Source organism: Balearica regulorum, chromosome Z (assembly GCF_011004875.1).
Source record: "Balearica regulorum gibbericeps isolate bBalReg1 chromosome Z, bBalReg1.pri, whole genome shotgun sequence".
Classification (NCBI taxonomy): domain Eukaryota; kingdom Metazoa; phylum Chordata; class Aves; order Gruiformes; family Gruidae; genus Balearica; species Balearica regulorum.
In genome coordinates, this window is record NC_046220.1 from 73,637,070 (window position 1) to 73,664,417 (window position 27,348).

Sequence of the window (27,348 nt, forward strand, 5' to 3'; positions counted from 1 at the left end):
GTCAGCGCTGCTGGGGAGGGCGGGCAGTTGGCGAGGGGCAAATGGCGGCGGCGGCGGCCCCGGCTGCTCTGACACGGAAGGAGTCCGGCGCGGCTGCCGCTTTCCGCGTGGCGATTTGAGCCCTCGTGTGGAGGCCGGCGGTAGCCGGGATGGAGGGCGGCGGTACCCTGCGAGGGACTGGCTGCTGAGCAGGGCCCTCTGCCTGCGGGGAGGGAGCGGCGCGGCCCAGGACACCGGCGGGTGGGGTCACGGGTCCTGGAGAGGGCGGGCGAGAGGGTCGGGGCGGCGCGGGGGTGCCGCAGCGCCGAGTCACGGCGGGGCGGGGGGGCCTGCGTGGGACCGGGCCGGGCGCGGCGCCGTGAGGAGAGGTGGGTGCAGCCGTGTCCCGCTCCCCCCGCGCCCCCGGGGCGCTCCGAGCGGGGTGCGTGACCCGGGGCGGGCGCGGCGAGACCCTGGGCACGTCCCGGCTCCCTTTGCTGGGCAGTGGGGAGGAGGGGTGGGCGTGGGGCGGTGTCCGCGACGGGGGCGGGAGGAATCGGCGTGTCCGTTTTTCTGGTCTTAGCCCCTAATTTTTTACCTTCCTTCAGGGACCCCGAGCACGTACGTTTAAGGCTCGGGGGTTGGTGTTTGTTAAGTGCCTGTAGACTTCGATTCTGTGCGCCTAACAGGGCCATGGATACGGTGTCACCAGGTTTAGCGGCTGTAACGTGCAGCGGCAGTATCTGGTTTGGAAGACCGGAATCGTGCCGACAGTGACACTGTACCGTGAAGGGTTTTCCTGCGTTTTGGAAGCGCCTTCACTCTGAAGGCCTGAAATTGAGGGACTGACTGCCAGTGTGTTCCGGTCCTGTCCCTAACCATGCTGGTTTACATTCTGTGAGCTTTTCACACCATGTTTCAGGTTTAAGCCAGGCTTTCTTTCAGTAATGCAGCTCTTTGTGCCTTTTCTCCAAACTACTTGTTTTGAATTTGGTGGGGATGGAAAACTAATTCTGAACACACCTACAGCTCTCCTCTTAGTCACCCACTTGCTTGTAAATGCTGTCCTTTGTTGACTGCATAACGATGGAGAGATGTGCCTATAAAATTGAAGATGGTAATGGAATGCATGGCAAATTGTATACGACTATTAAGTCAGATACAGACAATGATGTGACTCAAATTGGCATTCATATCTTAAAAAAGAGTTTGTGTTAACCATTTCTAGTTTTAACTAAAGTAGTGGAACAGCTGTTTAAAGGTTAAGTGGATAAACTAATGAGAGAGGTGATTTTTTAGTTTAAAAAATAAGCTGATTATATTTAACCTCTTCAGCAGCCCCCCCCCCCCCCCTTTTTTTTCTCCAATCTTTTCATTTTTCTCTGTTAATGCATGGGAAATTGAAAGAAGTTGTTGCTGAAAGGGGTAAAATAATTTTTTTTTTAAAAAAAGCTCTGAATTACCAAGTAATCTAAGTTTGTCTTAATGCAATGTTAGAGTTGTAATCAAGTGATTGACTGCCTCACTGACACCTGTTTTGTGTCAGTGCATTAGTCTGGCAGCCCAGGTAGCAATTTATAATCTTTTTCTTTTTTTTTTTAGATTCTTATTGCAGCTGTACAGCTTTCATACTGTAACTGTACAGCTTTTCATATCTGATTCTATTTTAGTTCCTCCCAGCAAGTGTTTTCTTCAATGTGTTATTTCCAGAGTATTCCCCTAAACCCTATGAAAGCATCAGTCTCTGTGGTACGTAGTATCCTTTATTATAGAGGACAAGACAGTGCTGTGTAAGGCAAATAAATTTCCTGTGGTTTCGTACTGATGGTCCCTGCTTGCTTTTGAACACAAAAATCTCTGTTCCGTGGTAAAGCGTTTGTCTTTCATTTAGTGATTCTGTGGAGAACCTAGTCTCCCACCAAATCGGAGAACACTGCTGTTTTGAATGGAGACAGCACAGCATTGTATCATTTTTTTTTTCCCTTGTTATTAGCAGATACAAAACTTGGTCCCCTAAGTATTGATATACAAGCAATTAAATGTTTAATCAATTTAAAATCTTTTCTTCATTGCAAGATAGGTGAAATTACAGGTACTAAAAAAAATTCAATACATAGACTGAGTAGTGTTTCTTAGAAAAACAAAGCTATGTAAATTCTGTTTTCTTGATTCATCTCAGAGGTTATTTCTCCCAAACAGTGCTATCAGATAACTTCTCTGGTCAGTATTCACAAGCAGTTCATGGCTGTTTTCTTTCTTTAGGTAGTTTTCTCACTGTGCTGAGATTAAGAAGCTCTTTGTCTGTCTGTTACCTGTTTATAAATACTTACTGTTTCCCCAAGCTGCAAGGATCAATGTGTAATAAGGAAGTAAAAAAACCAAACCAATAACAAAAAACCACACTCTGAAACCAACAAAAAAAAAGAAACCTCAACAGCACACTAAGCACACTTGGATGTGAAAATAGCTGAAGGAGTTATTTTTATTGTTGCTTGACCTCTTGTTCTTCTCTTTTTAAGATTTCTAAAATGCGAAGTTAGCCCATTTTGTTTAAAGGTGAAGTGACAGGGGTTTTTAGTGTGGCACAGTTTTATCAGTCCAAAAGGTTTAATCATGCCTCTACAGTGAAGTCGTACTTTAGGATTCTTAACAGCGTAGTTTTGCGGAGTACGGCAGACTTCAGGAAACGTCTCACAGGTGTTGTGGCATACTGTTGTTCTTTTGCCAAGTGAAATGTGTTGGAAGAAACTTGGTAGGATCTAGCAGATTATTCCCTGGCAGAAAGGCAAAAGTTCATTGTTGAACTGGCCATTGATACTTTGCTGGGGGTGGCAGTTTTCAGTTTATACTTGCTGACAAGTTATGAATTCAGCTTGAAGTGTGGGATACTGTCGCACAGATGTTTCTTTCAGTATGCTGTGGTTCTCACTCAGTTTTGTCCATTACTGTCTTTGATACCTCTTTCATAGTTTGGTAACTTTCTTGGTGATATTTTTCTCAGATGTAATTATGGTGTTTAAAATACAGAGTAAGGCAAGGAAATCTCTAGCTGCTTGGTTCTTCAAGTGTTTACATTTCCAGAAATCTTGGATATTTCACCTAACTTTTCCAAATCTGTTGGATCTTTACCTGAGAATACTTCAAGAACAACAACAAAAGGATTTGGTATTCTAAAAAATGACTGAGGTGTACCAAAGGTATGAAAACCAGAAGCACGGTACTATCTTTATTACTGATTTTTGAAGGACAGAGAGAAATACAGATTAACCTGCTTCCTTTTGAATTCCTGAAAAAAATTCTGAAACAAAAGCTATTTATAAGCATCTAGAATATCATTGCTGAGTAAAAGACAGCTTCAGTTTAAGGACGAATTGTTGAAGTAATCTAACTTATTTCACTGATAGGCCTACTGTATAAGGGAAGATCACTAGATGTCTTATATTGGTGTTTAATAGGACTTTTGATTATGTTTCTCAGGATGTTTTTTCTGGGGAAGAACAGTTCCCCGGTTGGGACAGCTACAGTTGTGATTAAGGAGGCTGGTCTGTTGTCAACTGCTCTTTATTTTCACAAAGAGTTTCCATAAGGAAATAATGTGATTATTAAAACTTAAGAAGGCACAAAGTTAGGAGGGATTGCAGACCTTTTCAAGTGTGGTAGTGGGAATCAAAATACCTTGAAGATTCAGAAGCCTGTGGGAGGGGAAAAGGTACAAATGAGTTTTGTGCCTGCACTTAAGTAGGAGCAATCAACTACACAACTACAGGGTAGAGAACAATGTTGTGTTTCTTAAGCTGAGTATGTTAAGGGAACATCATGCAGGTTATACTTCTACATATACATCTCAGTAAGGCATGTGAAGTAGCGTTTACACTCGGTTCAGGGCTTCTCAGGCAGTAGCTGGGATACTGCGTGGGTTCCAGCTCAGCATAGAAGGAAGTGGATGAGCTGGGGAGAGTGTCCAGGGCAGCAGTAGAAATCTGCAGAAAGTATGATGTTAGACTTACTGGGAAGGGTTGAAGCACCAATTAATTACATTAGTCAGCAAAATGAACGATCTGCTGGTAAAATGTTTTCCTGCAAAGTTTGAAAAGAATGAAACTGTGGTAGTACAGTCTGATCTGAGATTTCTGATTAAAGGGTTATTGGAGTCCATTTTAGTGAGACCAAGGTACTTTCTTCACAGATATGCTTCACACTTTTTAGCCCTTCTTTAAGAATATAATATTGGAGTATCTTCATTGTTAAATTTGGTGCTATATAAAAGCTCTTAAAAAGTGTTGGGTTTTTATTCTTTGCCGTTTCATTTAGTAACTTGAGTATTTCTCTACCAGGCAGAGTAGTTAGTTCATTTGTTATGTAGATGGTCATGAGTGTGGTTAGTCTTGAGGTTGGCAAGGTAATTTAATACTGTTGATAGTAGGGAGTGTCCAAGGGTATTAAGTGTGAACTGAGCCCTTTATTGTGCTTGCAAAGAGTTATTAGCTGGGTTTGGACTCTAGAGGATTTCATGTCAGAATGTTGAAATGTATGTCCTATATGGGGGTAACCAAACTCTTCCATTCACAAAATTAAAAACTTACTGATTTTGTCTGTCTGAAACAAAGCAAGAAAATCCTAAGCCTACACAAGAACTTGTCCTTGTCTTTTATTGGTTAAGTTGCACTTCCAGAGTGCCAGTGTTTCAGCTTTTGATCTTATTTGTATTAATTCGTAGTTGCCCTGTGCTCCAGAAACAGGATATGGCAATAGATACTCTTCCCTTCAGAGTGAGGAATTTTGTTACTTTTTGCCATTGCTTAATAGTAGCATCTTCTAAACAGTTGGAGGTTGTGCAGTACAAGAGGAGTCTTCCGAAGCAGTTCATTTATCTCAGGAGAACATTCTTTAGGGGTTCAGGAATTTCAGCCAGCTAATACTAGGGAGCCGTGTGCTCATAGTGAGAAGTCTGTCTAAATAAAATGAAGAAACAGAATTATGGATAAGAAACTTACCTTTCTTTGAGCTAACATCCAGGTTCAGAGGCAAATGCTGCTTGATGTGGGAAGGCATAGCTTTATATAGCCTGCAGTAATATATTTTAAGGTCTGATACAAATAATTCTAGTACTATGGATCTTAATTACGACTGTCCTGTTAGGCAGGATTCAGTTCACCGTGAGAGCTCCTCTCAAGCATTGCATTTCTTACATTGTGATTTTTTTCCATTTATCATAGAATCACAGAATAGTTTGGGTTGGAAGGGATCTCAAAGATAATCTAGTTCCAACCCCCCTGTCCTGGGCAGGGACACCTTAAGGCCATTACCCCTTGTCCTGTCACTACACTCCCTGATAAACAGTCCCCCTCCATCTTTCCTGTAGGCCCCTTTAGGTACTGGAAGGCTGCAATAAGGTCTTCTCGGAGCCTTCTCCAGGCTGAACAACCCCAACTCTCTCAGCCTGTCGTCATAGGAGAGGTGCTCCAGCCCTTTGATCATCTTCATGGCCCTCCTCTGGACTCTCTCCAACAACTCCATGTCTTTCTTGTAGTGGGTGCCCCAGAGCTGGACACAGTACTCCAGGTGGGATTTCACCATTTCAGCTATTTGTGCTGAGAACTAGTTTTAAGTGGTTTCTGTCTAAAAATTTTGAACTGTAATTTTGAAAATGTGTATATATTATTTCAGAACAACTCTGTGTCATCAGTTGCAGTCTTGTAAAAATTTGGCCTTTCATTTTGTATTTTGAGATTAAAATAGGAACCAGGTGAAGAACAGAAAAACGTAACTTACTTTGGTAACTCCGAAGTTTCTTTTTGCTTTGAAAGTGAGTTAAGTTGTGGTAGGACTCAATTCCCTCTCTATTTCAGCGTATTCAGAACATGTTTATAATATTTTTGGAAGTTCCCTCATGGTAGTAACTGAGTGCAGCATCTTGCACAAAAACTTTTCACCTTCTGTTTTGATAGCAACATTTTTAGGTGCGACTATATTAAAAAATTGTATAGGTGTGACTAATGGAGAGTATGTTGTATAATCTTTTTTTGTTTACATAGCATAAGGTGTGGCCATAATGGGCACCAAAAGCTATATATGTCAGATAAGTACAGCCTTGATAAAGTTGATGTACAGTATTTCTTTTCCATTCTTTTTTTTTTTTTAGGTGGAATTTTCTACTATACCACCAATACAAAAGACTCTGTTTTCTGAGGCAACAAGAATGGAACAATAGCATAGACAAGGACTTGCTTAGAATAAGTGATTGAGAAATAGGTTAGATATCCAGCATTCATGATTTACAAATGATCTGGCGAAAATGTAGTACAGGCAGATAGTAAGGGAATGCTTTGACACAACAGAAATGCAATAAGTTGAGAAACACAGTAGATGAAAGGCAGAAGATAAGAAGTCAGTGTGTGCATCTTTGGTAAGAAACAGCAAGGTAGCTTGAGCTATTTTCAGAATATGGGATGCTCTGTGTATAACAGCTGATATACAGACTGCTCTCGCTATTTGGAAATTAAATGTGAAAGTAGCAAAATGAAGGGAAACAAATCTTTGGGGAAGAATCACAGAATAATTGTCCTGTGTGTCCTCAGGGAAGTACTGGCATTACAAACTTTGGTATTTTTTAGTGGAAATAAGACAATTTTCACTGCTTAATGCCCTCACACATAACAGCTTAAGCAGTATACTGAGAGATTAGTAAAGGAAATGGTTCACTTCAACAAATTATGAAGAGATTTAAAAGTAAATTGAGGGAAATTTTAGTGGTAGCATTGCTTTTAAATCTCTAAAGTTCCAGTGAAAAGTGAAAGCACTGAAAGTACCACAGTGGAGAAGCCATAGGAAAAACTACTCTGGTTTAATCAAATAAGCTAAAATGGTAATATTGATGGAGAAGCAAGTCAACCTGACCACAGTAATAAACTTTTTTTTTTTTTAAATTGTGGAGTGCCTGTGGTAAAATGATGCTTATTAAAAAGGTCAGAAGCAGTTTAACTAACAGTGTAACAAGTCAGTGAAATTTTCTGTAATAGATTTGTGCTGCTCACAGGCCCCTTGCATAATAGCATGCCTGTATGAAGATATATGAACTTTCTAGGCATTACTAGCAGTCCTGACTATAACACAGAGTAACAAAACCCAGAAGGATGAGCAAAGCAAAAATATGTAATGACAGGACTAATAACAAATTCACTGAGACTTTTGTTTCTCTGAAGAACAGAAAAGAAGTAGGAAGGTGAATTAGCTAGCATCTTGCTTCTTATTACATGAAATTTCAAACCTAAAAGAGGTGCATCACAAGTAGACTAACATATGCTTTGCTGTATTTTTTATGCTTTGTTAACTGAGTTCAAATGCGTAGCTGAGGAATGGTCCATTAACAAAGCTTTCCAGAAACATTTAATTTAAACAATTAACCCTTTGTCCAAAGTAGTTGATTTCTTTTAAAAGAAGAAAAAGAGCAGAATAGATTTTCTTTTGAAATTTATACTGGACTTAAAAGTTCAAGGACAGAGATTTGACTTTTGGATCTAATATATATCAAGAAGATGAAATGAAGTTGTCCTAATATGTTGCTAGAAATGACAAAATTGGAATGACATGATATTTTGATTTCTACAGAGGACTTTAAAGCACCTTGCTGAAAATCTTGTTCTTCATCTGATCAGAGTTCTTGTCATGAAATAAGAAGGGTCTATTAATATGTTTAAAAATGTCTGTTAAACTACTCTTTTCTGCATAAATGTCTTCCAGATATTTTAATGCAATTTAATGTCTTTTTGTCTTACAGTTCTGATCCACTTTCTTAAGCGAGCTGCTCTGTGTGGCTGGAGTGAACATTCAATAATGAGTGGTGCAGCGTTGGGCCTTGAGATAGTATTTGTTTTTTTTCTGGCCTTATTCCTACTTCATCGGTATGGAGACTTCAAGAAACAGCATAGGCTGGTGATTATAGCAACATTATTGGCTTGGTATCTTTGCTTTCTTATTGTATTTATACTGCCTCTGGATGTCAGTACGGTAAGAAACTTGAGATTTTCTGCTTAGTTGTGTAAAATTTAAATTATAATTTCAGAAGACAATATCGTAAACAGTAAATATATTTTCCAAATAGTACCTTATTAAACTAAACACTTGTTACCTTTTTGCATGACAATGTCTGTGTTTACAATTATTTTTATTTTTTGTTGATCTCATCAGATAACATATCTATTTCAAATGTTTTAAAATTTCATTAGTTGTTTATAGCAATTTTTTGATCTGTTTAGACAACGTAAAAACACTTTCAGTTTTTTACTTACTTGTCCTGCAGATTGCATGTTGTTTTGAGGGTTTATTCGTATAATTGCTCCCAAATGTAAACCCGGAGTACAGGAAATGTCTTTAAAAATGGTACTTACTATTTTTAAATAAATGTTTTACCTTTTTCTGGTCACTGATACAAAATCAATTGTCTTTTAGACTATTTATAATCGGTGCAGACTTGCTGTTAACTCCAGCCCCGCAGAAAGTAATGGCTCATACGTTACTCTTGCTCCAAGGTATCAGCTATGTGTTTTCTTCATTAGACTGTTTTTAAAGAAGTATTTTATGATTTTCTTTTTTTACATGATAGGAATGTACAGTAGTTTTTAAGACCAATAAACAAGTGTTTTCTATTTTGTTGTTAAAACGATAAAACTAAGTTTTTCAAGTAACCGTGGTTGTCTGTGAGGAGAGGACTTGATGAATACTTACCTTTCCTTCACAATCTTTAGACCTGAAAATCTGTTTTTATACCTTATGAATGAAATTAGGAGGCTTGTCTTGCATATAAGCAGTATAACTAATTGCTTATATGTGTGTGTATATATATATATATATATATATAAAAAGTTATTTGAAATTTACTATATTCTACCGAAGTAACAATAGCCTGCTCTCAGTCTTCTGGCAGGAAGGATGTAATCTCTAAAACATAGGGAATATAGGTGAATGTGGGCTCTTTCCGTGGCTGCTCCTTCTTTAGCCTCCATTGGCTATTTCCACATCTTGAGATGTATGCACTGTAGTTATCTGTAAGATGATTAGAGCATTTAAAACGTCATTGCATGATACATCCATGCAGTGTATTGCCAGTTTTGTTGCCTCGAAGCGAAGGCTCTCTGGATATTGTGTGTCCATGAAAGAACAGTAAAATGCCAGACTTAGTGGCACAACAGTTTACCCTTTATTTAAGACCGCCCGGTGTACGTTAATTAAACATAGTTCGGTAAATACGCTATTTGAAAACTATTCAATAGCCTTTCAGTTTACCTCTAGTTTCAGAACATGCTGATGGATGTTATACGATAGTGTATGACTTAAGTTGATATTTCTATTTGATATACTCAAGTTGTAATTGAGCAGATACTGTGTTGGTGGAACTAAGATCTTAAAACTTTGTTTGAAACCTGTAGTCATACTACCTGTTATTCTATGGTAATTTAATAGTTTAATGGGCTGTGTACATAAAAACTCACAACTCAGGCTTAACAAGTTTGACCCTGGAAAACACCAATTATTTCTCAATAGGTACTCCTACTAAATTGACTGTATTGCCCCTTGACTCAACATTGCTTCACTACCCAGACAGGTGTGGGAAAAAAAACAGTGTCTTAGTATGGATGGGCACTTTGTCTTTTGCTCTTTTTTTACTAAAAGGCTCTCATGGCTTTTCTGGTCTTCTGAAGGAAACACTACCAGCCAGAAAAGTATTGGCTCAACAAGTCAAAGTTTATAAAAGCCTGACTAAATCCAGCTGTGTGACAGAAGAAACAATTAGTACACTTTTCACCACTAAAATGCTCTGGGTAGTAGAGCTAGGTGATTTGGTTCGTAGATTTTTTTTTTTAAAAACCTGCTGCACTAACTAAAGTTGAATGGTCTTGTGTCTAAAGAAATATTTTCTTCTTTGCATGGAGAAAGTATTTCCTGTCCAAAAAAGAAAAATTGTAACCTAAAATTGCTTGACTGCTTATTTCTCTTTAGTCTTTGAGCTACTACTTGTTTTTCTCTAAGAAAGCTGTCTTGTCCAGATATGTTGTTTGCAGTGAGGAGAAGGATAAATATTTTTAAGTGGTGATTCAGTTGATTTTCTTCTGAGATTGTTGATGGTTGACTACTTACTCAAATAGTAGTGTATTACTTCCATGCTATTTTCAAAGACCTTTCTAGATAGGGGAATTTATAGAAAATGTTTTCTATATTCTTGGCCCTACAACTAACAATGAGCTTCTCTACATTGTTACAGCAAGCAAAAATGTTTCAAGCCATGGAGTTATATTCCTAATGGAATTATGCCAATTTTCTGGCGTGTTGTATATTGGACGTCACAGTTCTTAACATGGTAAGCAAGGCAAAAGAATACGACAAAGACTATGATACAGGCATAATTTCTAAGTGCAGCATCTTAACAGTCATAGCATACTCTTTCAGAATATATATTACTATTCCACGGAGCTATCTAATAATATATTATATGCTAGCAGTGAAATTTCTCTACTAATTACTGTACTAAATTGAGCATACTCTTTTTTTGCTCCTTTTCAGGTGGTAGCCATTTACTCTTGGTTCACTTTTATAGTTGAAACCAAGCAATTTACACATGTTGTTGATGGATAGATAGTCTGAAAAAATGGGGTTTAGGCAACAGGACATCAAAATAATTCCATTAATAAGTTGGGTAATTTTTAAGTAATATTGTGAATAATTTGGTTTTATTTATAGATACAGCTACAGCAAACAGATTGTCTCTGCTTTTGGGTTAGATTCAGTGTACTGCCACTGCTAAATTTTTTTTTTTTTTAATTTTTTTTTTTGGTTGGCTGATGTGGTTTGGTTTTGTTTGCTTTCCTCCTAGGATTCTGCTACCTTTCATGCAGTCATATGCTAGATCAGGAGGGTTCTCCATTACTGGAAAGATTAAAACTGCATTGATTGAGAATGCTATCTATTATGGCACTTACTTGCTGATTTTTGGAGCATTTTTAATATATGTGGCTGTAAACCCAAACTTCAATTTACAATGGTAAGAATAATGTTGTAAGCACTTGCATGAGTTCTTACAGAATTGTCACAGGTAATCTCTTCTGTAGATGAAATGGGTTTTTTTTTAAAAAAAACAGTTTTGGTTGATCTGATTTTTGCTAGGCAGTTGGAAAGTTTTGTTAACTTTTTTATGGAAAGGGATTTTTTGACTATTTATAGAAATTTGTCTTTTGGTTTTCTGATTTTGATATGTATGGCAGAGGATTCCTCTTATATTTGCAATGGGGTTTTTTTCTCCCTACAAATGCGTTTGCAAAGTTAGTGCAGAAACTTTATCAGTGTTTTCAGAATAACATCTCTCAAAAAGTGTTGGTATTTTCTGTGTATCACTTCTGTCTACTGTAGATTCTATTTAAAGGCCATAAAGTAAGTTAAAATAATTGGTATCTCTAACATTGCTAATGGTCTTCCATACTAGATACAGTAGTAAACACTGTCATGTACCCCACTTTCAGTAGGTTTGCTAAGTTCATGTTGTTTCCTAAAGGAACGTACTCCTTTGGCAAAAAACGTTTTTGTCCTCCCTCTCCAGAGAGGGAAGAAACATGAGGAGATACAGAAAAATTGTGGCAGCTTTGAATATGGCCAAGTAGCAGACTGGCCCTAGGCAGGAGTTACAGATGATGCTAAGTCTGTTCTGCTAAACTTGAAAGCCTTATTAGTGCATAGATACTTCAAGGTCACTTTCTTGTGGGTGGGGTAGGAGGATTTTGTTTGTCTTTTCTTTTTTGTTTTTGCTATTGTTGTTTTCCTTAGGAACCAACTTCAGACTATTGGGATAGCTGCTGCAAACACATGGGGTCTGTTCCTTCTTGTGTTGCTTTTGGGTTATGGTTTGGTGGAAATTCCCCGTTCTCACTGGAATGGGGCCAAGAGGGGTTATCTACTCATGAAGACCTATTTCAAAGCTGCCAAGCTGATGACTGAAAAAGCAGATGCAGAGGAGAATTTAGAGGATATTATGGAGGTAAGTAACTAGCTTTCACCATGAAGTAAGTGCAGGCTGCTGTTAATTATCTCTGAATTTCCTGGTGTTGGGCACTCATGGCAAGAAAACATAAATACTATGAGCTTACTGTGAAATATCGGTAAATTAAGAAAATGATCATAATGTGTCACTTGACACTTGATCCTATGTAAAAATCAAAAGAGAAATAGTCCCTGATGTGAAGAAATTGGCAACTTGATAGCCGTTATTTGTTGATTTTATTATTTTATTGACCCTTTTGGAGTAATGTACATCACTAATGAATAACATTCCAGAGTGAACTTGCAAATATAGGTGTGGTGGGTTGACCCACCCTGGAGACCAGGTGGCCACCAGAGCTGCTCTATCATCCCCCCTCCTTCACTAGACAGGGGAGAAAATGTGTAACGAAAGGCTTGTCGAGATAAGGACAGGGAGGGATCACTCACTAATTATCATGAGCAAAACAGACTGAACTTAGAGAGGAAATTGATCTAATTTATTACCAAGCAAAACAGAGTGGAGCAATGAGAAATAAAATCAAATCTTAAAATACCTCCTCTGACCCCTTCCATCTTTCTGGGCTTAACTTTGCTCCTGGTTTCAACCTACTCCCCCTCAGCGGCACAGGGGGACGGGGAATGGGGGTTGTGGTCAGTTCATCACACGTTGTCTCTGCTGCTCCTTCCTCCTCAGGGGGAGGACTCCTCACCCTCTGCCCCTGCTCCAGTGTGGGGTCCTTCCCACAGGAGACAGTCCTCCTCCAACTTTTCCAATGTGAATCCTTCCCAGAGGATGCAGTTCTTCATGAACGGCTCCAGTGTGGGTCCTTTCCATGGGGTGCAGACCTTCAGGAACAAACTGCTCCAGCGTGGGTCCCCCATGGGGTCACAAGTCCTGCCAGCAAACCTGCTCCAGTGCGAGTTCCTCTCTGCACAGGTCCACAGGTCCTGCCAGGAGCCTGCTGCAGCATGGTCTTCCCATGGGGTCACAGCCTCCTTCAGGTGCCTCCACCTGCTCTGGCGTGGGGTCCTCCATGGGCTGCAGGGGGAATCTCTACACCCCCTCATCCTTCCTCCATGGGCTGCAGGGGGATCTCTGCTCCGGCACCTGGAGCACCTCCTGCCCCTCCTTCTGCACTGACCTTGGTGTCTGCAGAGTTTCTTATATCTTCTCACTCCTCTCTTCGACGGCAAAAGCTCTTAACTGTTTTTCTCCTTCTTAAATATCTTATCACAGAGGTGCTGATTGGCTTGGCCTTGGCCAGCAGCAGGTTCGTCTTGGAGCCGGCTGGCATTGGCTCTATCAGACACAGGGGAAGCTTCTAGCAGCTTCTTGCAGAAGCCACTCCTGTAGCCCCCCAGCTACTAAAACCTTGCCGTGCAAACCCAATACAATAGGGTACTAGTGTTCATCCAAATTGTATATGTCTGCTTTTATGCTCTGCTCCCATTATATTTCTGGAATCTTGAGAAGAATTTCTAGGTTGGATTTGCAGGGCCATGCTGTGTGCCATTTGACAAAAGCATATATAGACAATTGGTTTTTTTCAAAGAGGTTTTTTTGAGACTATGTTTATTGTTATTTATGAGTGAGCAATACGCTGCAGTGTAGTTCAAGAATAGAATGGAAATGCAACCATTGAACAGTTTATTTCCTGTTGTACTGCTCTGAAACCATGGCTTGGAAGTAATACTTCTGAAGAGTTGTAAGGTAGGTTGGTAACTTCTTCTGTGATACATCAACTTAAAATAATAGTAGAATCTTCATTCTTCAGTAATAGCAATTTCTTCAAAATACTATTACTAAAACATCTGAGTGGGACATAACTACAAAACTTACTATAAAATGAGCAACAAAAACTTGTTTACCAGGCTAGCACTTAGAATAGAAAATTTCAGTTGGAGGGAACCTACAACAATCATCTAGTCCAACTGTCTGACCACTTCAGGCTGACCACAAGTTAAAGCAAATGATTGAAAGCATTGTCCAAATGCCTGGAGAGGGAGGTGCGTATCTCTTCTCCCTGGTACCCAGTGATAGGACACATGGGAATGGTTCAAAGCTGCGCCAGAGGAAGTTCAGACTGGATATTAGGAAGCATTTCTTTACTGAGAGAGGGGTCACACACGGGAACAGGGTCCCTGGAGAGGTGGTTGATCCCCCAAGCCTGTCAGTGTCTCAGAGGCATTTGAACAATGCCCTTAACACCATGCTTTAACTTTTGGTCAGCCCTGGAGTGGTCAGTTGGACTAGATGATTGTTGTAGGCCCCTTCCAACTGAAAATATTCTAGTCAAGTCTGATCCATACAGCGTACCATGTGCCTCAAAGACTCTTCCATGGTTTAAAACCCCAAAGTTTTGGAGCCACCAGTTCTGGAGCCAGGTATTGATATCCTGGGCTTGCTTGTTTTTACCAAACTCTTCCCCCATTACTGGGAGGATTTAGGAAAGCACTACCTGTGATCCTGAATTTTTTAGCGTTCTTCCCAGGGCACTGAAATCTCTTTTAATTGACCTCACATGTTTTGTTGCATCACATTACTACCCATGTGACAGAACAGGAATGGATAGTAGTCTGAAGATTGTATTAAGCTCTTCAGTCTTGTGTTAGTGTCCCTAATTTGGACTCCAGGGAGGCAGCAAACTTCCCTGAGAAGAGGGTCTTGTACTAGACTGCTCTCTTGTACTAGATTGTCCTTTAAGTCAAGTAGGGTGACTGACAGATTCTGAGGTTATGTCATACACAACATAAAATATATTATATTGTTAATGCATGATAAAACCTTTCAAGGTTTGGCTCTTTTTTTTTTCCCCACTTTTTTTTTTCTTTCAGTCTAGAAACAGTTGCACTAGACCTTGGAAATCTTGGCCAATAATTTATTTTCAGCCTTCACAGGAACACTGAAGTATGTGAAAGTATTTAAAAACTCTTAAGAATGCCAGTGCTGACTCTGGGTACTTGACTGTAAATATTATGAATTGCTGCTGTGTCAAATCACAAAATTTGAGCTTTCACCCACTTTAGGCTTTCATTTTCTTCCTTTGTCAGAGATTCTGAAAACACAAGAAACTGTAATACTGGATGATACTTCCCAATTTTTTATTTTGAATTTTTTTTCCAGTCCAGTGGTCTATTTGACAGGGCTGAATATGTTAGGATTGACCCTTAGATACTTTTTTGCAGGATTTTGTTTGTTTGTTTCTCATAATCCTACTACATAATGAAAAATTCCTTGCCACAGACTAATCGGATCTCTTGCGTTCATTCCCTCAGGAGATTCAGAAGGAATCCAGAATTTCTGACAGTCATCTATTAGAACAGCCTTTTATATGTCGAAGGACTGTCTATATCCATTTAGCCTCCCTTGTCTCACTAGGCAATTACAATTCTTCTGTCTGCTAATCATCCTAGTTGACAAGATTTCTAAGCCTTTACAATTCTTTCTGTCCACCAGACTCTAGAACTTGCAGGTTTTTTAAGTGCTGTTTTGTAACAACAAAAAAAAGTATCAAAAGGTTATCTTTGGATTGCCAGTAGGATGAAGAATAAAATGTAGTTCTTACTAAGCCTGATAAACTGCTAGAGCCAGTTCTAACACAACTTACCTAGCTGTAAGGTAGCGTCTTTTTGTTACTGATAAATGCCAAATGGTCTCAGAAGTGAGCTATGTGGTGATACATGTGAGGAAGATATGAAGTACTGTAAAATGATACTCATCAAGCTGTTTAAAGTAATAAAAGTGAAACTAAACCAGGTAAAATAGAAACTCCTCTTCTTTACTTACAACTAAAAAGAAAATATTTTGCATTTCAACATTCATCCACAAATTCAGAGAGTAATGTTTGCGCATTGGCATTGTGGGCTTTTTAAAAAAATACATATGTATTCCTTATAAATACTCCTTTCATTATATTTTATTAGAGGTCTAGTGAAGCTGTGGCTTTTAGGAAGTCCTGTTGTTTTTAATCTCTGATGGTTATCTGTCCCATTGGGCTGGAACTCTTAAAAATCTATTTAACATAATGACACAACTCTCTATTTTTTTCCTCAACAGGAAGTCCGTAAAGTAAGTGAGAGTATCAAGTATAACCACCCTTTGAGAAAATGTGTTGATACAATACTGAAAAAGGTAACAAATTGCTCATCTTCAGCCATAAGAGAGGAGGTGCTTTCTGCACCTACTGAATACTTGTACATTATTTTATTTTCCCTTAACATAAAATCTCTAATTGGCATTTTGTGAGTTTCTGACCAGACTTGGAGTTGAAATTCTTTGTGGAATGCTTTCTTATGTAATTATCTGCTGTATTTTGAACTATGTAGTATTTTAGAAACAGGAAAACCTACATAGAAACAGGAAAAACTACACTTAGAGCAAGCTCTTCAGTCACATGAAATGCTCCAAACAGAAATAATTAACAAAGAGTACTTGCAACTCCTTCATCTTCCAGTTAAGTTTCCCTTTTCCTTCCAGTGTCCTGCTGAGTACCAGGAAAGAATGGGTAGGAACATGGATGATTATGAAGATTTTGATGAAAGACAGAACAGTTACCCAAATGAAAAAAGTTTGGTCAAGCTTCACAAGCAGGTATATTAATAAAGGAGAGATTGCCTCACTTATGCTAACGTAATGAGAGTAAGTGCTAGTCAAACAAAAAGCTTTACCTGAATTGCTGAGTATAGTAGGTTTTGGGATTGCTACTTAACAGAAAATTTTCTCAGTGAAAGAAAACATAGGGGTTTAATATGATGCCCAGATCAAATTTCTGGATGTGTAAAAAAGTGTTCTTGTTGCATTATATCTTGACAGTGTTTTAACTGTGAGTAAGCCTTGTAATGGCAATTGACAGTGCATTCAAAAAAAAGGAAATCGTAGTAAAAGCTCGGTATTAACTACGATGCAAAAATGAAGTGCTGTGTTGGAAAAAGTAGGCCGTTATTGCTACAGGTAGATTGTGATGAAAGAACTGCAGAACTCAGGAATCATGTATGTAGTCCTCTTATGATTTATATATTTAGAGAATTAACTGCCTGCTTTTGTGAGTATACAGAATCAATCCTGTAATGTAGACATTTTTAAGGGATTTAGCAAAGTTTTTCTCGTTTCTTGAAAGAAGTATGTTGTAACCATAATTTCTTGGAATTTATTATAGGTAATCTATTCAGTACAGAGACATCGTCGTACACAGGTTCAGTGGCAAATTCTTTTAGAACAAGCATTTTACTTAGAAGATGTGGCAAAAAATGAAACCAGTGCAACTCGACAGTTTATTCATACCTTTCGTTCCCAGGAACCAGAGAACAAAATTATTCGATATTTCTACACACCAACTGTTGGTAAGTGCTGTCATGCAGATTTTGAATATGTAAAAGAGTAACTTGCACTGTTTTGTAAGGAGAACCAATTGTCTTATGTAGAAAGTTCAGTTAGAGTAGAAGGAAGCAAATGTGCACCTTAATGCATTTATGTAGTGGAGTAGACATCAAGTATTGATTTCTGCTCTTGACCATAAGCTTAAATTTTTTACAAATGTAGTAGCGGTATGTTGTAATAGCAGTAGCTAACTTTGAAGCCTTAGAAGAAGAAAGAAAAATAGCAACCTTCAATTATTGGTTCATGGCTGCCTTCTGTGTTTGTGGGATATTATTGAAGTGGCACCGCTCTTCCAGTAAAGCAGAGAGGAAAGGACTCTACTTCTGTCATGTACCAAACATTAGGACATGTGGCTGCTTGTGCATCTTTTTAGAAAGTGTCTTCTACTAATCATGTTTTAACTTGGTAGTTTGTTGTGCACTAGCTGTGAGTTATTTCCAGGATAGGACAATAAAATTTTACAGCCTAAGCTTTATTTCTAGAGTAACAGATGAACAAACAAAAAGTGGATCATTCATTGTATCTGGGCCAAAAGTGAAGAGTGCTGTTCTACAACCCCTACCCCCAGTCCGTTCACAAAATTTGCCTCGCAAATCCCACCCTATTTTCCCCAGTTGTGCATATAGTTCCGTAGGGCTGAGCCAGAATCCCAGAATGGTGGGGGTTGGAAGGGACCTCTGGAGACCATCTAGTCCAACCCCCTGCTAAAGCAGGATCACCTAGAGCAGGTTGCACAGGATTGTGTCCAGGTGGGTTTTAAATATTTCCAGAGAAGGAGACTCCTAGAGCTCTAGGCATTGGAAAATCCCTGAAATTGTGTGACCCCACAGATTCCAGCATTGATTTTAAGGGCGTGTATGTAAGAAGTTCATAACAGTTTTTGTGAGGGATTTCTATTTCTGGTTGTGTAATTTTCATTAATCTGTTCTGGATGTGCATGTGCGTGTTTTTTCCAGAGTGGTACTGGGAATGTCTTCTACGACCATGGTTCTACAGGGTGCTTGCAGTTGTTCTGGCCACGTTCTCTGTAATTGTTGTGTGGTCAGAGTGCACGTTTTTCAGTACAAATCCAGTTTTATCGCTGTTTGCAGTTTTCATACAGCTGGCAGAAAAGACATATAATTATATATACATAGAGGTAAGTTTGAGATAATCAATCAATAAAAATATTTTCAGATAGATTGTTATTACAATAACAGTAGAGCAGATCGATTTAAAAATAAGTCTGTAAATAATCTGTCAATTTTCAGAAAGTCTCTAAAATATCTAATGCCAAACTTTGTTTCTGTGGAGGGAGTCTGCCTTTCGCCACTTCTTACAAATCTCCAGTACAAGGTGAAGGTTTGGCCCAATTGAGCTGAATATCATGTGTTTAGTAATTTGTGAAATATTAGCTTGGAGCTTAGGTGTTTAGACTTTGTGTCTAACCAACCATGTGTGTGACCTCTGTTTCCTAAACAGGAATTTGCTGCTGACCAGAAATTATCACAGGTGTGGCTAGCATATGCATGCACAAAATTTATCAGTAAAGGAATAGAGCTGGAAAATTCCAGTATACTAAGAAAATAGGTTGAATTGAAAATACTTGTTTTTTTCACTTTTTGTGGGAATAAATGTTAAATCAGTCATAGTAATTATTGAGGCAATTACAGGAGTTTCATTTGCATAACAGAAGTAGAATACTTGTTCCTTGGGTCAGTGGTGTTAGCTCATATGAAATGCAGAATGTTACAACTATCATTCTCAATTTAAATTGGTCAAAACCCCTGAAACTCTTCTCAGAGCTGGTGTTACTGTCCCATCTCAAAGTGAAAAATTTGACTGCAGTCAGCACATAGTCTGCATACACCAGGCTGAATGCATTAAAACCTTTAGTAGAGTTCTACATTCAAACAACTGTTTGTTTTTTCTTCCCAGATGGCCTGTTTTCTTACCATCTTTTTCCTAAGTATCTGTGTATACTCTACTGTCTTCAGGATCCGTGTATTTAACTATTATTACTTAGCTTCACATCATCAGACAGATGCATACAGTCTCCTTTTCAGTGGCATGTGAGTGTATGGCATATATTTTGCAGATTTTCTGTCAAATACTCAATTAAAAATGTCCATGAAACTTTCATTTATATTCTTTTATTTAGAATCCTATGGGTATAAATCCTAATGAGCTCTACATCATGATTCTGTGATATATCCGGTTATGATTTCTTAATATTTTTAGTGTAAGAAATTGTTTTAAATGCTGTTACCTCTTGCACTTGTGCAGGTTATTTTGCCGTCTTACTCCACCATTATGCTTGAACTTTTTGGGCTTGACCCATATGGATGCAACAATCTCTCACAAAGACGATCAGCCAACTGCTTATACGTCTGTAAGTACAGAAAATGTGGGTTTGAGGCTTCTATAAGGTTTTGGAGAATAGGCAAAATATTTTAAAATACTTTTTATAGTAAGATCCAGATATTGAAATCTTTTCATTAGTATTAAACAGCATAGAAATACTTACAGATGAGAGAGTTTGGTAATGATTGCTAGCTATGCAGGAGTCATCAATAGCTCAATATTTCTGTTATGGTCTCTTTATCCTAAGAAAGTAAGACTCTTTTTCACTTCTGTTGTGGTTTAGCCCCAGCCAGAAGCTGAGCACCATGCCGCTGCTTGCTCACCTCTGCCCCAGCGGGGTGTGGAGGAGAACGGGAAGACAAAGGCAAAACCTCATGGGTTGGGATAAGGACAGTTTACTGGCACAGCAAAGGGAGAGGGAAATAACAACAGTACTTATAACAGAATACACGCAACAGGTGATAACACAAGGCAACTTAGAGCCCACATTTGGACCATCCCGGAGCTGTGCAGCCTGCCTCTCCCCAACTAGCCCCCTTTTATGGCAAGCATGATGTCACATGGTATGGAATAGCCCCTTGGCCAGCTTGGCTTACCTGTCCTGGCTTCTTGTGAAAATTAACTCTATCCTAGCCAAAACCAGGACAACTTCCTAATAGCTTTAGCTTCCACTGGCTTTAGTGTATGTGACATCTTTATAGATTAGGAACAGACCTAATTTGCCACTGAAAACCAGGGAGTTTGGTTTTACTGAACAACCAGTTTCTGTAGGACAGCAGGTTACATCTCACATCTTTGATTGTTAGCAAGTAGATACTTAATGTTGTTCAGACACTCTTCACAGCAGGTGAAAAGATCCACTGGATTTGAACTGGTTCTGGATTAGGTGAGACAAGAAGATCTGTTGTCTTAGAAACCTCAAAGTGGATGCACTGTTAGTGGTGGCTTTTATATCTGGACATTCTGGGTCAAGTGTCTGAATCAGATCTGTAATGATAATGCTTATGTTTCAGTAACTGTAAAGGATTGTGTGTTTGTGTGTTGTGGACTGAAAACAATGCAATGGCACAATCTTTATGAATATATGTAGAACATACCTGATTAGATCTTGTTCTTCTGGATGTTTTTCCCAGATAATGGGATCCATGAAAGTGCTGTCCTTCATTGCAGATGGATTCTATATATATTACCCGATGCTTGTTGTCATTCTCTGTATTGCCACATACTTTAGGTAAGTGATTTGCAAAAAAATACTTTAGGTAAGTGATTTGCAAAAAAAAAAAAATTCCATGCTTCTCTACATTAATATTATTAGTTTCAGCATTCAGGAAAAGATTCAATTCTCCTTTTCCAGCAGTTGAGTTGTGACATACTAATAAAAATGGAAAAACTAAAATAATAAATTGCTATTTATATATGTGAAAAGTGTACATTTTAAGAATATTGATTGTATTAACTCATAACTGAGTTGTGGAGGTTTTTTCCCCATTAAACTTCATTCCTAGATTTTGAGGTCTGATCAGTTCAAACTTTGGAGCCCACAAACATTTAGATTCTGCTTTTGAAATTAAAATTACCACAAGGAAGCTATGTTTTCAGCAAGGTTTTCTAATAAACTAAGACGTATTAGCAGAAACTTTAGGTAATGAACTTTCTAACAGACTCATAACAAATTTCTGATCTGTTACCAGACTTAAGTGTTAAAGCATAGTGGTTTAAATCATTTGATCTTGTTTCCCTCAGCCACAGTTTGCTGGAGGCTGGAAGGGTAATTGCAGAAAATACTGTTACAGGTTTGCTTTATCCTTAAATTTCAAAACGTCTGCTTTTGACCACTGTAAGGAATGAGATACTTTCAGTCTGATGTTGCTTGGCTACATTTGTGTTCACTTCTTCAATTTTACATTAACATTCTAGTCAGAAGCAATGTGTATGTTTTGAGTCATGTGGAATGTAGTTAAGTGCCTTGAATGTCCATTAATATGCTGTGTGCATCCATAGATAGTAAGACGACAAGGATCCAGTCCTAGGTTTTCCCTGCTTACTTTTAGGTTAGGTGACAAAAGTGGTGGTGGAGTGGTGGAAAGCCAACAGGAAAGCCCATGACAAGAAAATAGTTTGTTTGACTTCTTGCCCATGATGATCCTGGGTCTTGAATGCCATAGTGAAAAGGAAGAAAAGAAACTAAAGGAGAGGAAGTTGCTTTGCTTGAACTTTAATGCTGTCTAATAATTCAGATACATCCAAAACTGAATGTTTAATTAAAAATCTGTAAAGGAAAGCTGTCTCCCGTGTTTAATCCAGCAGACTTAAAGTTCATATAGTATAGGAAAAAAACTTTTCAGTGTAAATAAACAATGAGGCTAACTTTAAACATGATAGTAATGCTCCAGAGAGGAAAACAATAACAAAACCAGCAGTTGCATTCTCTGATGTGAGGTTGAAAAGGTGAAACTGGTTTCATGCTATCCAGTTCCAGGACTAGCTTAAAAAAAGATGGAGCAAGCTTATTATCTGACTGCTACCTAATGGTCCACAAAGGCAGCCAGCATCCCTGCAGCTTAGGTGTATGCCACAGTCCTGAGTAAAACATGAGGTGAAGGTGGCTTTCCTATGTTATTACTGTTTCAAACCCACAGAAATCATAATGGGCAGTATTTTTTTAGTAATTGTGTTCTGGCAAAGAAGAGTCAATGAGATAACATAAGTATAAATTCTGTTACAGCTGAGAACATTTCAAGCAATTATCTTAAATCATTTGCACTACTCTCAGACTATAAACAGTTTAGTCTCTGTTTGAATAGGATTATTCTATCACTTTCCATTGGATATAGGAGCGTGTCACTGTTTGAATTTTCTGATTACTCAGCTAGTATAACAATCTGTCTTTTCTTCTGTATTACTTTTTTTATTTGACTTGTCCGTAAATTTCTAAATAATTTGTTTTACGTTTTGCAGTGCAGTATATGTAAACTATTCATTGTAAATTAACAAAGGAAATTGCTTCTCCTTCTGCTTTTACCAGTTTAGGAACTCGTTGTTTGAATCTTTTGGGATTTCAGCAGTTCATGGGGGATAGTGAAATGACCTCTGATTTGATTGATGAAGGAAAAGAGCTAATCAGAAGAGGTGAGTTAGATCCTCTGTCCTAGTCTTCCTGCAAAATATAATATATTGTTGCATTAAATTTGTCTGAAATGTTACAGGGGGAGAAAAAAAGCATATAGCTTGTCAATATTTTGAAAACTGTACTGAGGCAGTCTACCACACAGAATGCAGTAGACTTACAGCATTGTGGTTGCTATATAAATAGTGCTGGACTTCATTGGCATCTGAAGTATCTGCTTTACTTGTCCAGTGTCTGAATTTTAGATATTTCTAAATATTTTACAGTTTAGTTAAGTGGTGCTCCTCTGAAGTCGTTACTGATCTAATAATACCTGAGCAGGTGCTTGTGTCATCTGTCATAAAGGATATAATTGCCTTGATCATCAAGAAACTCTTTTTAATCTTTCTTTGTGTAAGTGTGTTGATTGAGCTGCCTAAATTCTGTCATTTCCTTTAGGATTTTTTGCTGTCTTAACTAACTGTGTTTTATCACACAAACCATATTGTTCTGTAGAGCTGTAATTATGTGCTGTTTTGGAGAACTTTTTAGGGTTTTTTATGTTCATTTCTATTGAAAGTGTTTCTTGAAAGTTGTTAAAAGCTGTTCTGGTTCTTGAGTAAATGTTTAGAAATTAAAGTCTCTAGATACAATATTATATTATGGAATACTTTTCATCTTCCTTTCATAGTTTATGAAAAACAAAACTTAGATTTACTTAAAGTAGTAGTATTTCTTCTTTTTTTGGAGAAAGAGGAATGTCTCCCATTCCCTTAAACAAGAGGTTAGTATTTCTTTGATGCTGTGATCTTACACTTGCGGCTTAATAGCAGGTAAGGACACAAACTATTTGGATCATACTTTGGGCCTCACAGAACTTCAGCCAGGTTTTGATTCAGTAATGCTCAGGTTTCTTCTTAACATCATACTTTTTCCAAGCATTTGTAAGAGGTTTTTTTGCCAGCTGGTATGCAAATGTTATAATGATAGACAAGCAGTTTTGTCTTTTGTTTTTATTTAATTGTATGAGCCATCTATTTCAGTAGGGATCTTTGTGAGTTAATTTTGGATTTTTATTGTTTGTTTAAAAAAAATACTGGTAATGACTTTTTCTTGTATGGAGCTCAGACAATTTTTTTTTTTTGGTATTTATTTGTAGAGAAAAGAAAACGACAAAGACAGGAAGAAGGTGAAAACAGAAGAAGGGTATGAGATTGTTTTAGCTAATTATTAGCTAATTAATATGCTACAATATCTGATAGGATTTGCCATCACTATGTAATTCAGTGTGATCTATTTCACAAAAAAGTATATCTCCAATAGTTGATGGAATCAGTTTAATCTTGCAGAACAGTCTTGATTGGGGGTGGGGAATTCACATTTTAATTTTAAAAGATAAGAGGGCGATTGTGGTCACACTACTTGGAAATTTTTGTTACTCAGTGTACTTGGAGAACGGTGTATGCCAGTAGGTGTAACAAGCATTAAAAAGGGCCCTGATTTCTAGGATGCGGAATAATCTGAAATGGCTTATTATCACTCTCTTAGGTTGATATGGCTCTGCTTTAAATAACTGCAGTTGCATGTCATCATATTCACTGAAATGGGGACCGTATGCTCCTCTGAAACTTACCCGTTGCTTTGCTCATCGGAAAGTAATTGGCACAGATTTTTTTTTTTCCCCAGATGAGGGAATTACATTTAAGACAGAATTAATACTGTTACCACTGAGTAACAAACAGAAAGTTAGATTCAGATCATACTTTGAGTGCATACTGAATTGAAAGATTGTGAAGGCGGTCAATCTGTATAAAAGGCAGCTTCATTTTAAGGAGCTTCAGTTAACTATAGCTTTAAGTTTTTCATTAATTTATAGCATTTGGAGTTTAGTAGAGAGAGTCACAGTCAAAGACATAAATCAAAAGGATGCATGCAAAAAATGAACTGACGAAAGGAAAGGAAAAATACTTTCTGCAGAAAGACAATACTGGGACTAAAACCTCTTGGCTTCTCAAGCTCAAGGATACTTCAGTTATGGATGACAGTCAGCACTTCATAGACCTTTTGATCCTCTTGTCTCCATCTGATAATTTTAGAACTTGAACTTATTGTGAAAGCAAATAGTAGCAAATGCATGGTGCATTTAGTATGCACTGAAATGATCTGACAAATAGTAATTTTAGTTCAACAGCAAACTCAATTTCAGATGTTACCTGTTTTTTGAGTTTTCAATAAATACAGTAGCACTTGTAACTTTTGGGGCTTTTGAGAGTGTAATTTTTTACTGGATCATGATCCTTCTGCAGCTTAGAACTGCAACATATGGCATAAATTAGCACAGTAACTTTGAGTATACCAGTTCCTACCAGTCCATAATCTGGGATCTAGATATGAATCTGGAACATATTAATGTTATTGGACCAATTGCAAAAGTTTCTATTGAGACATGAAGTTGTCTCCTAATAAAAGCATGAGACATTTTCTTCTTTAGTATTTCATTATACTTTATACTAAAATGTTTACAAACTAAAACATAATAGAATGGAAACACAACAGAACAACAAGCATAGTAAACTTGGCCTGTCCAAATGTTTTTTGGTGCTATCTGCATCCAGTTGTTTTACCATTCTACCACTAGATGGAAGTAGAAATCAAGAAAACCACTGTTCCCACCATAACTTAAAGCAGTTGAGTGAACTTTGAGTGCAGATTTAATATGTAGTTTGTTTTCTGCAAGCCTTATTTTCTAAAGAGCTGCTGTGGTAACCAGTTTAGTAAAGAGACGTATCTTGAGTTTAAAACAAAACAAAATTTCTTCCTCTGTCAAGATACTGAACACAAACATTCTCAAAGTATTACTTTCATAGTCTGATGTGATTGACCAATTAGCTCTAAATTGTGGGTCTGGAATATTTCTTGATCCTACATATGCTTTTGTTGTTACTTGTTCCTCACAGCTTGTGTTTTCTTTTTTTGTCTTTTTTTCCAGGAATGGAAGGAGCGGTATGGAAATAGAGAGGATTCCACTAGAAACAGAGTTGTCCACACAGACCAAAAAGAATCCAGCTTCTCAGAGACCAACACCAATAGACGTAAGCTTTGTGGGTTTTGGTGGGAGTTTGGGGTTGGTTTTGGTTTGTTTTTAATATCTTGTGTGCATAACACTGGCTGTGTGAGTAGCTTCAGAAAGATTCCTTTTTGTCTTGGTTGATGTGCTGATACATACCCTTCTGTGGCACAGTGCCATCTTGCCCATTAAAGACACCAGAAAAGACTGCTGTACTTCTTCCCATCTTCAACACTTCAACTAGTTCTGCCTAGTTCCAATTACTAGGTCTTCTTATGGGACATAAAATTATTTCAATTAGAGTAGCAGTTGTCAACAAAGAGATTTTATTTAGGATATGCCTTGAATTTGGGAGTTTAAAATCTTAAAATTTACCTCTTCTAGTTGCGAAATAACTCTCTCAGACTGGAATAATGAAATAAAGAAATAACCAACAAATGTAAAGCCAATACAATAGCACATATGTGTATACATGTTCATTTAATAACATGTGTTAGCAAAAAACTTTTTTGTGGGTGCACTAAACTTAAGCTGATTTATCACAGTGTTAATGTTTTTTACATATTTTATGTGCTCTTGTAAGCTAACAACAAGTGAGAAATGAAACTGAAAAAAAGAAGGAAAAAGGGGGAGGAGGAGGGAAACTTTGAACATCTTTTTGAGACAACTCTAGTAGATTTCCCCTTCCTCTTTACAAAATTGGAAACTCAGATTGCCTCTTTAAAAACAAACAAAACCAAAAAAAACCCCTCCAGCTAGCTTAGTTAGTGGGAAGTTGTGAAGATGAATGGGTGATTGATTGATTGATTTTAAAAGTAAAGGTTGCGTATAACTTCTCACTTTCTTTGATTCTTTGCAAAGTAGATCTCATCCTACTTGAGGGGCAAAAGAAAAGTTGTAGGTACATTGCTATGGAGATACAAAAATAAAATACTGCAAATTTGAGCACGTAGCCAGATTTGGTTCAATATTGAATCTACTCTAAATCATTGCACTTACACTTTGCATGAGGTACTACCACGTGATTATTCTGGTCTTTTAAGTTTAATGTCTTCACACACTCCAAGGTGTTCATAGAGCAAATGAGTGTCTTTCCTTCCTTTTACCTATTCAGCACTGTCAAAGTATACCCGATCAAATGGTAGGACTGAAAGAGATAGAATAGAACTTCTCCAGGATGCAGAACCTTTGGATTTTAACGCAGACGCAATTAATGATGACCCTCTTGAATCAGATTTGGGAAGGTGAGGAATCTTCTGTGTTGTTTAACATTAAAAGATACTAATGTCTTCTGACCTATGACAGCTATATCAGATGGTTTTGTAATGATAGGTTTGTAAACAAAACTTATTTCCCCTAGCTTTTTTCCTTTCTTCTTTCTCCACCGTGATATGGGAGTTGTTTTTAAACCAATTGAAACCTGAAGGTTTATCAGTGTTTCAGAAATGTCTG

General features: G+C 37.9%; 1 protein-coding gene across 2 annotated transcripts in view; it reads left to right on the forward strand.

Moving 5' to 3' along the window:
• The window catches only part of LMBRD2 (LMBR1 domain containing 2), a 40,697-nt gene that overhangs the window by 9,866 nt on the left and 3,483 nt on the right, over positions 1-27,348 (forward strand). The window contains exons 1-17 of one of the 2 annotated variants that reach the window (XM_075740711.1): positions 1-240; positions 7,757-7,986; positions 8,428-8,507; positions 10,238-10,333; positions 10,847-11,014; positions 11,791-12,001; positions 16,061-16,135; positions 16,481-16,594; positions 17,160-17,343; positions 18,337-18,518; positions 19,298-19,431; positions 19,646-19,751; positions 20,857-20,954; positions 22,749-22,852; positions 23,989-24,035; positions 25,819-25,921; positions 27,011-27,140. In XM_075740711.1, the coding sequence (XP_075596826.1) occupies positions 7,813-7,986; positions 8,428-8,507; positions 10,238-10,333; positions 10,847-11,014; positions 11,791-12,001; positions 16,061-16,135; positions 16,481-16,594; positions 17,160-17,343; positions 18,337-18,518; positions 19,298-19,431; positions 19,646-19,751; positions 20,857-20,954; positions 22,749-22,852; positions 23,989-24,035; positions 25,819-25,921; positions 27,011-27,140 (2,006 nt within the window). In that variant the 5' untranslated portion in view covers positions 1-240; positions 7,757-7,812. The remainder of the gene's footprint in view (positions 241-7,756; positions 7,987-8,427; positions 8,508-10,237; positions 10,334-10,846; positions 11,015-11,790; positions 12,002-16,060; positions 16,136-16,480; positions 16,595-17,159; positions 17,344-18,336; positions 18,519-19,297; positions 19,432-19,645; positions 19,752-20,856; positions 20,955-22,748; positions 22,853-23,988; positions 24,036-25,818; positions 25,922-27,010; positions 27,141-27,348) is intronic. The other variant, XM_075740712.1, reaches the window with a different exon arrangement.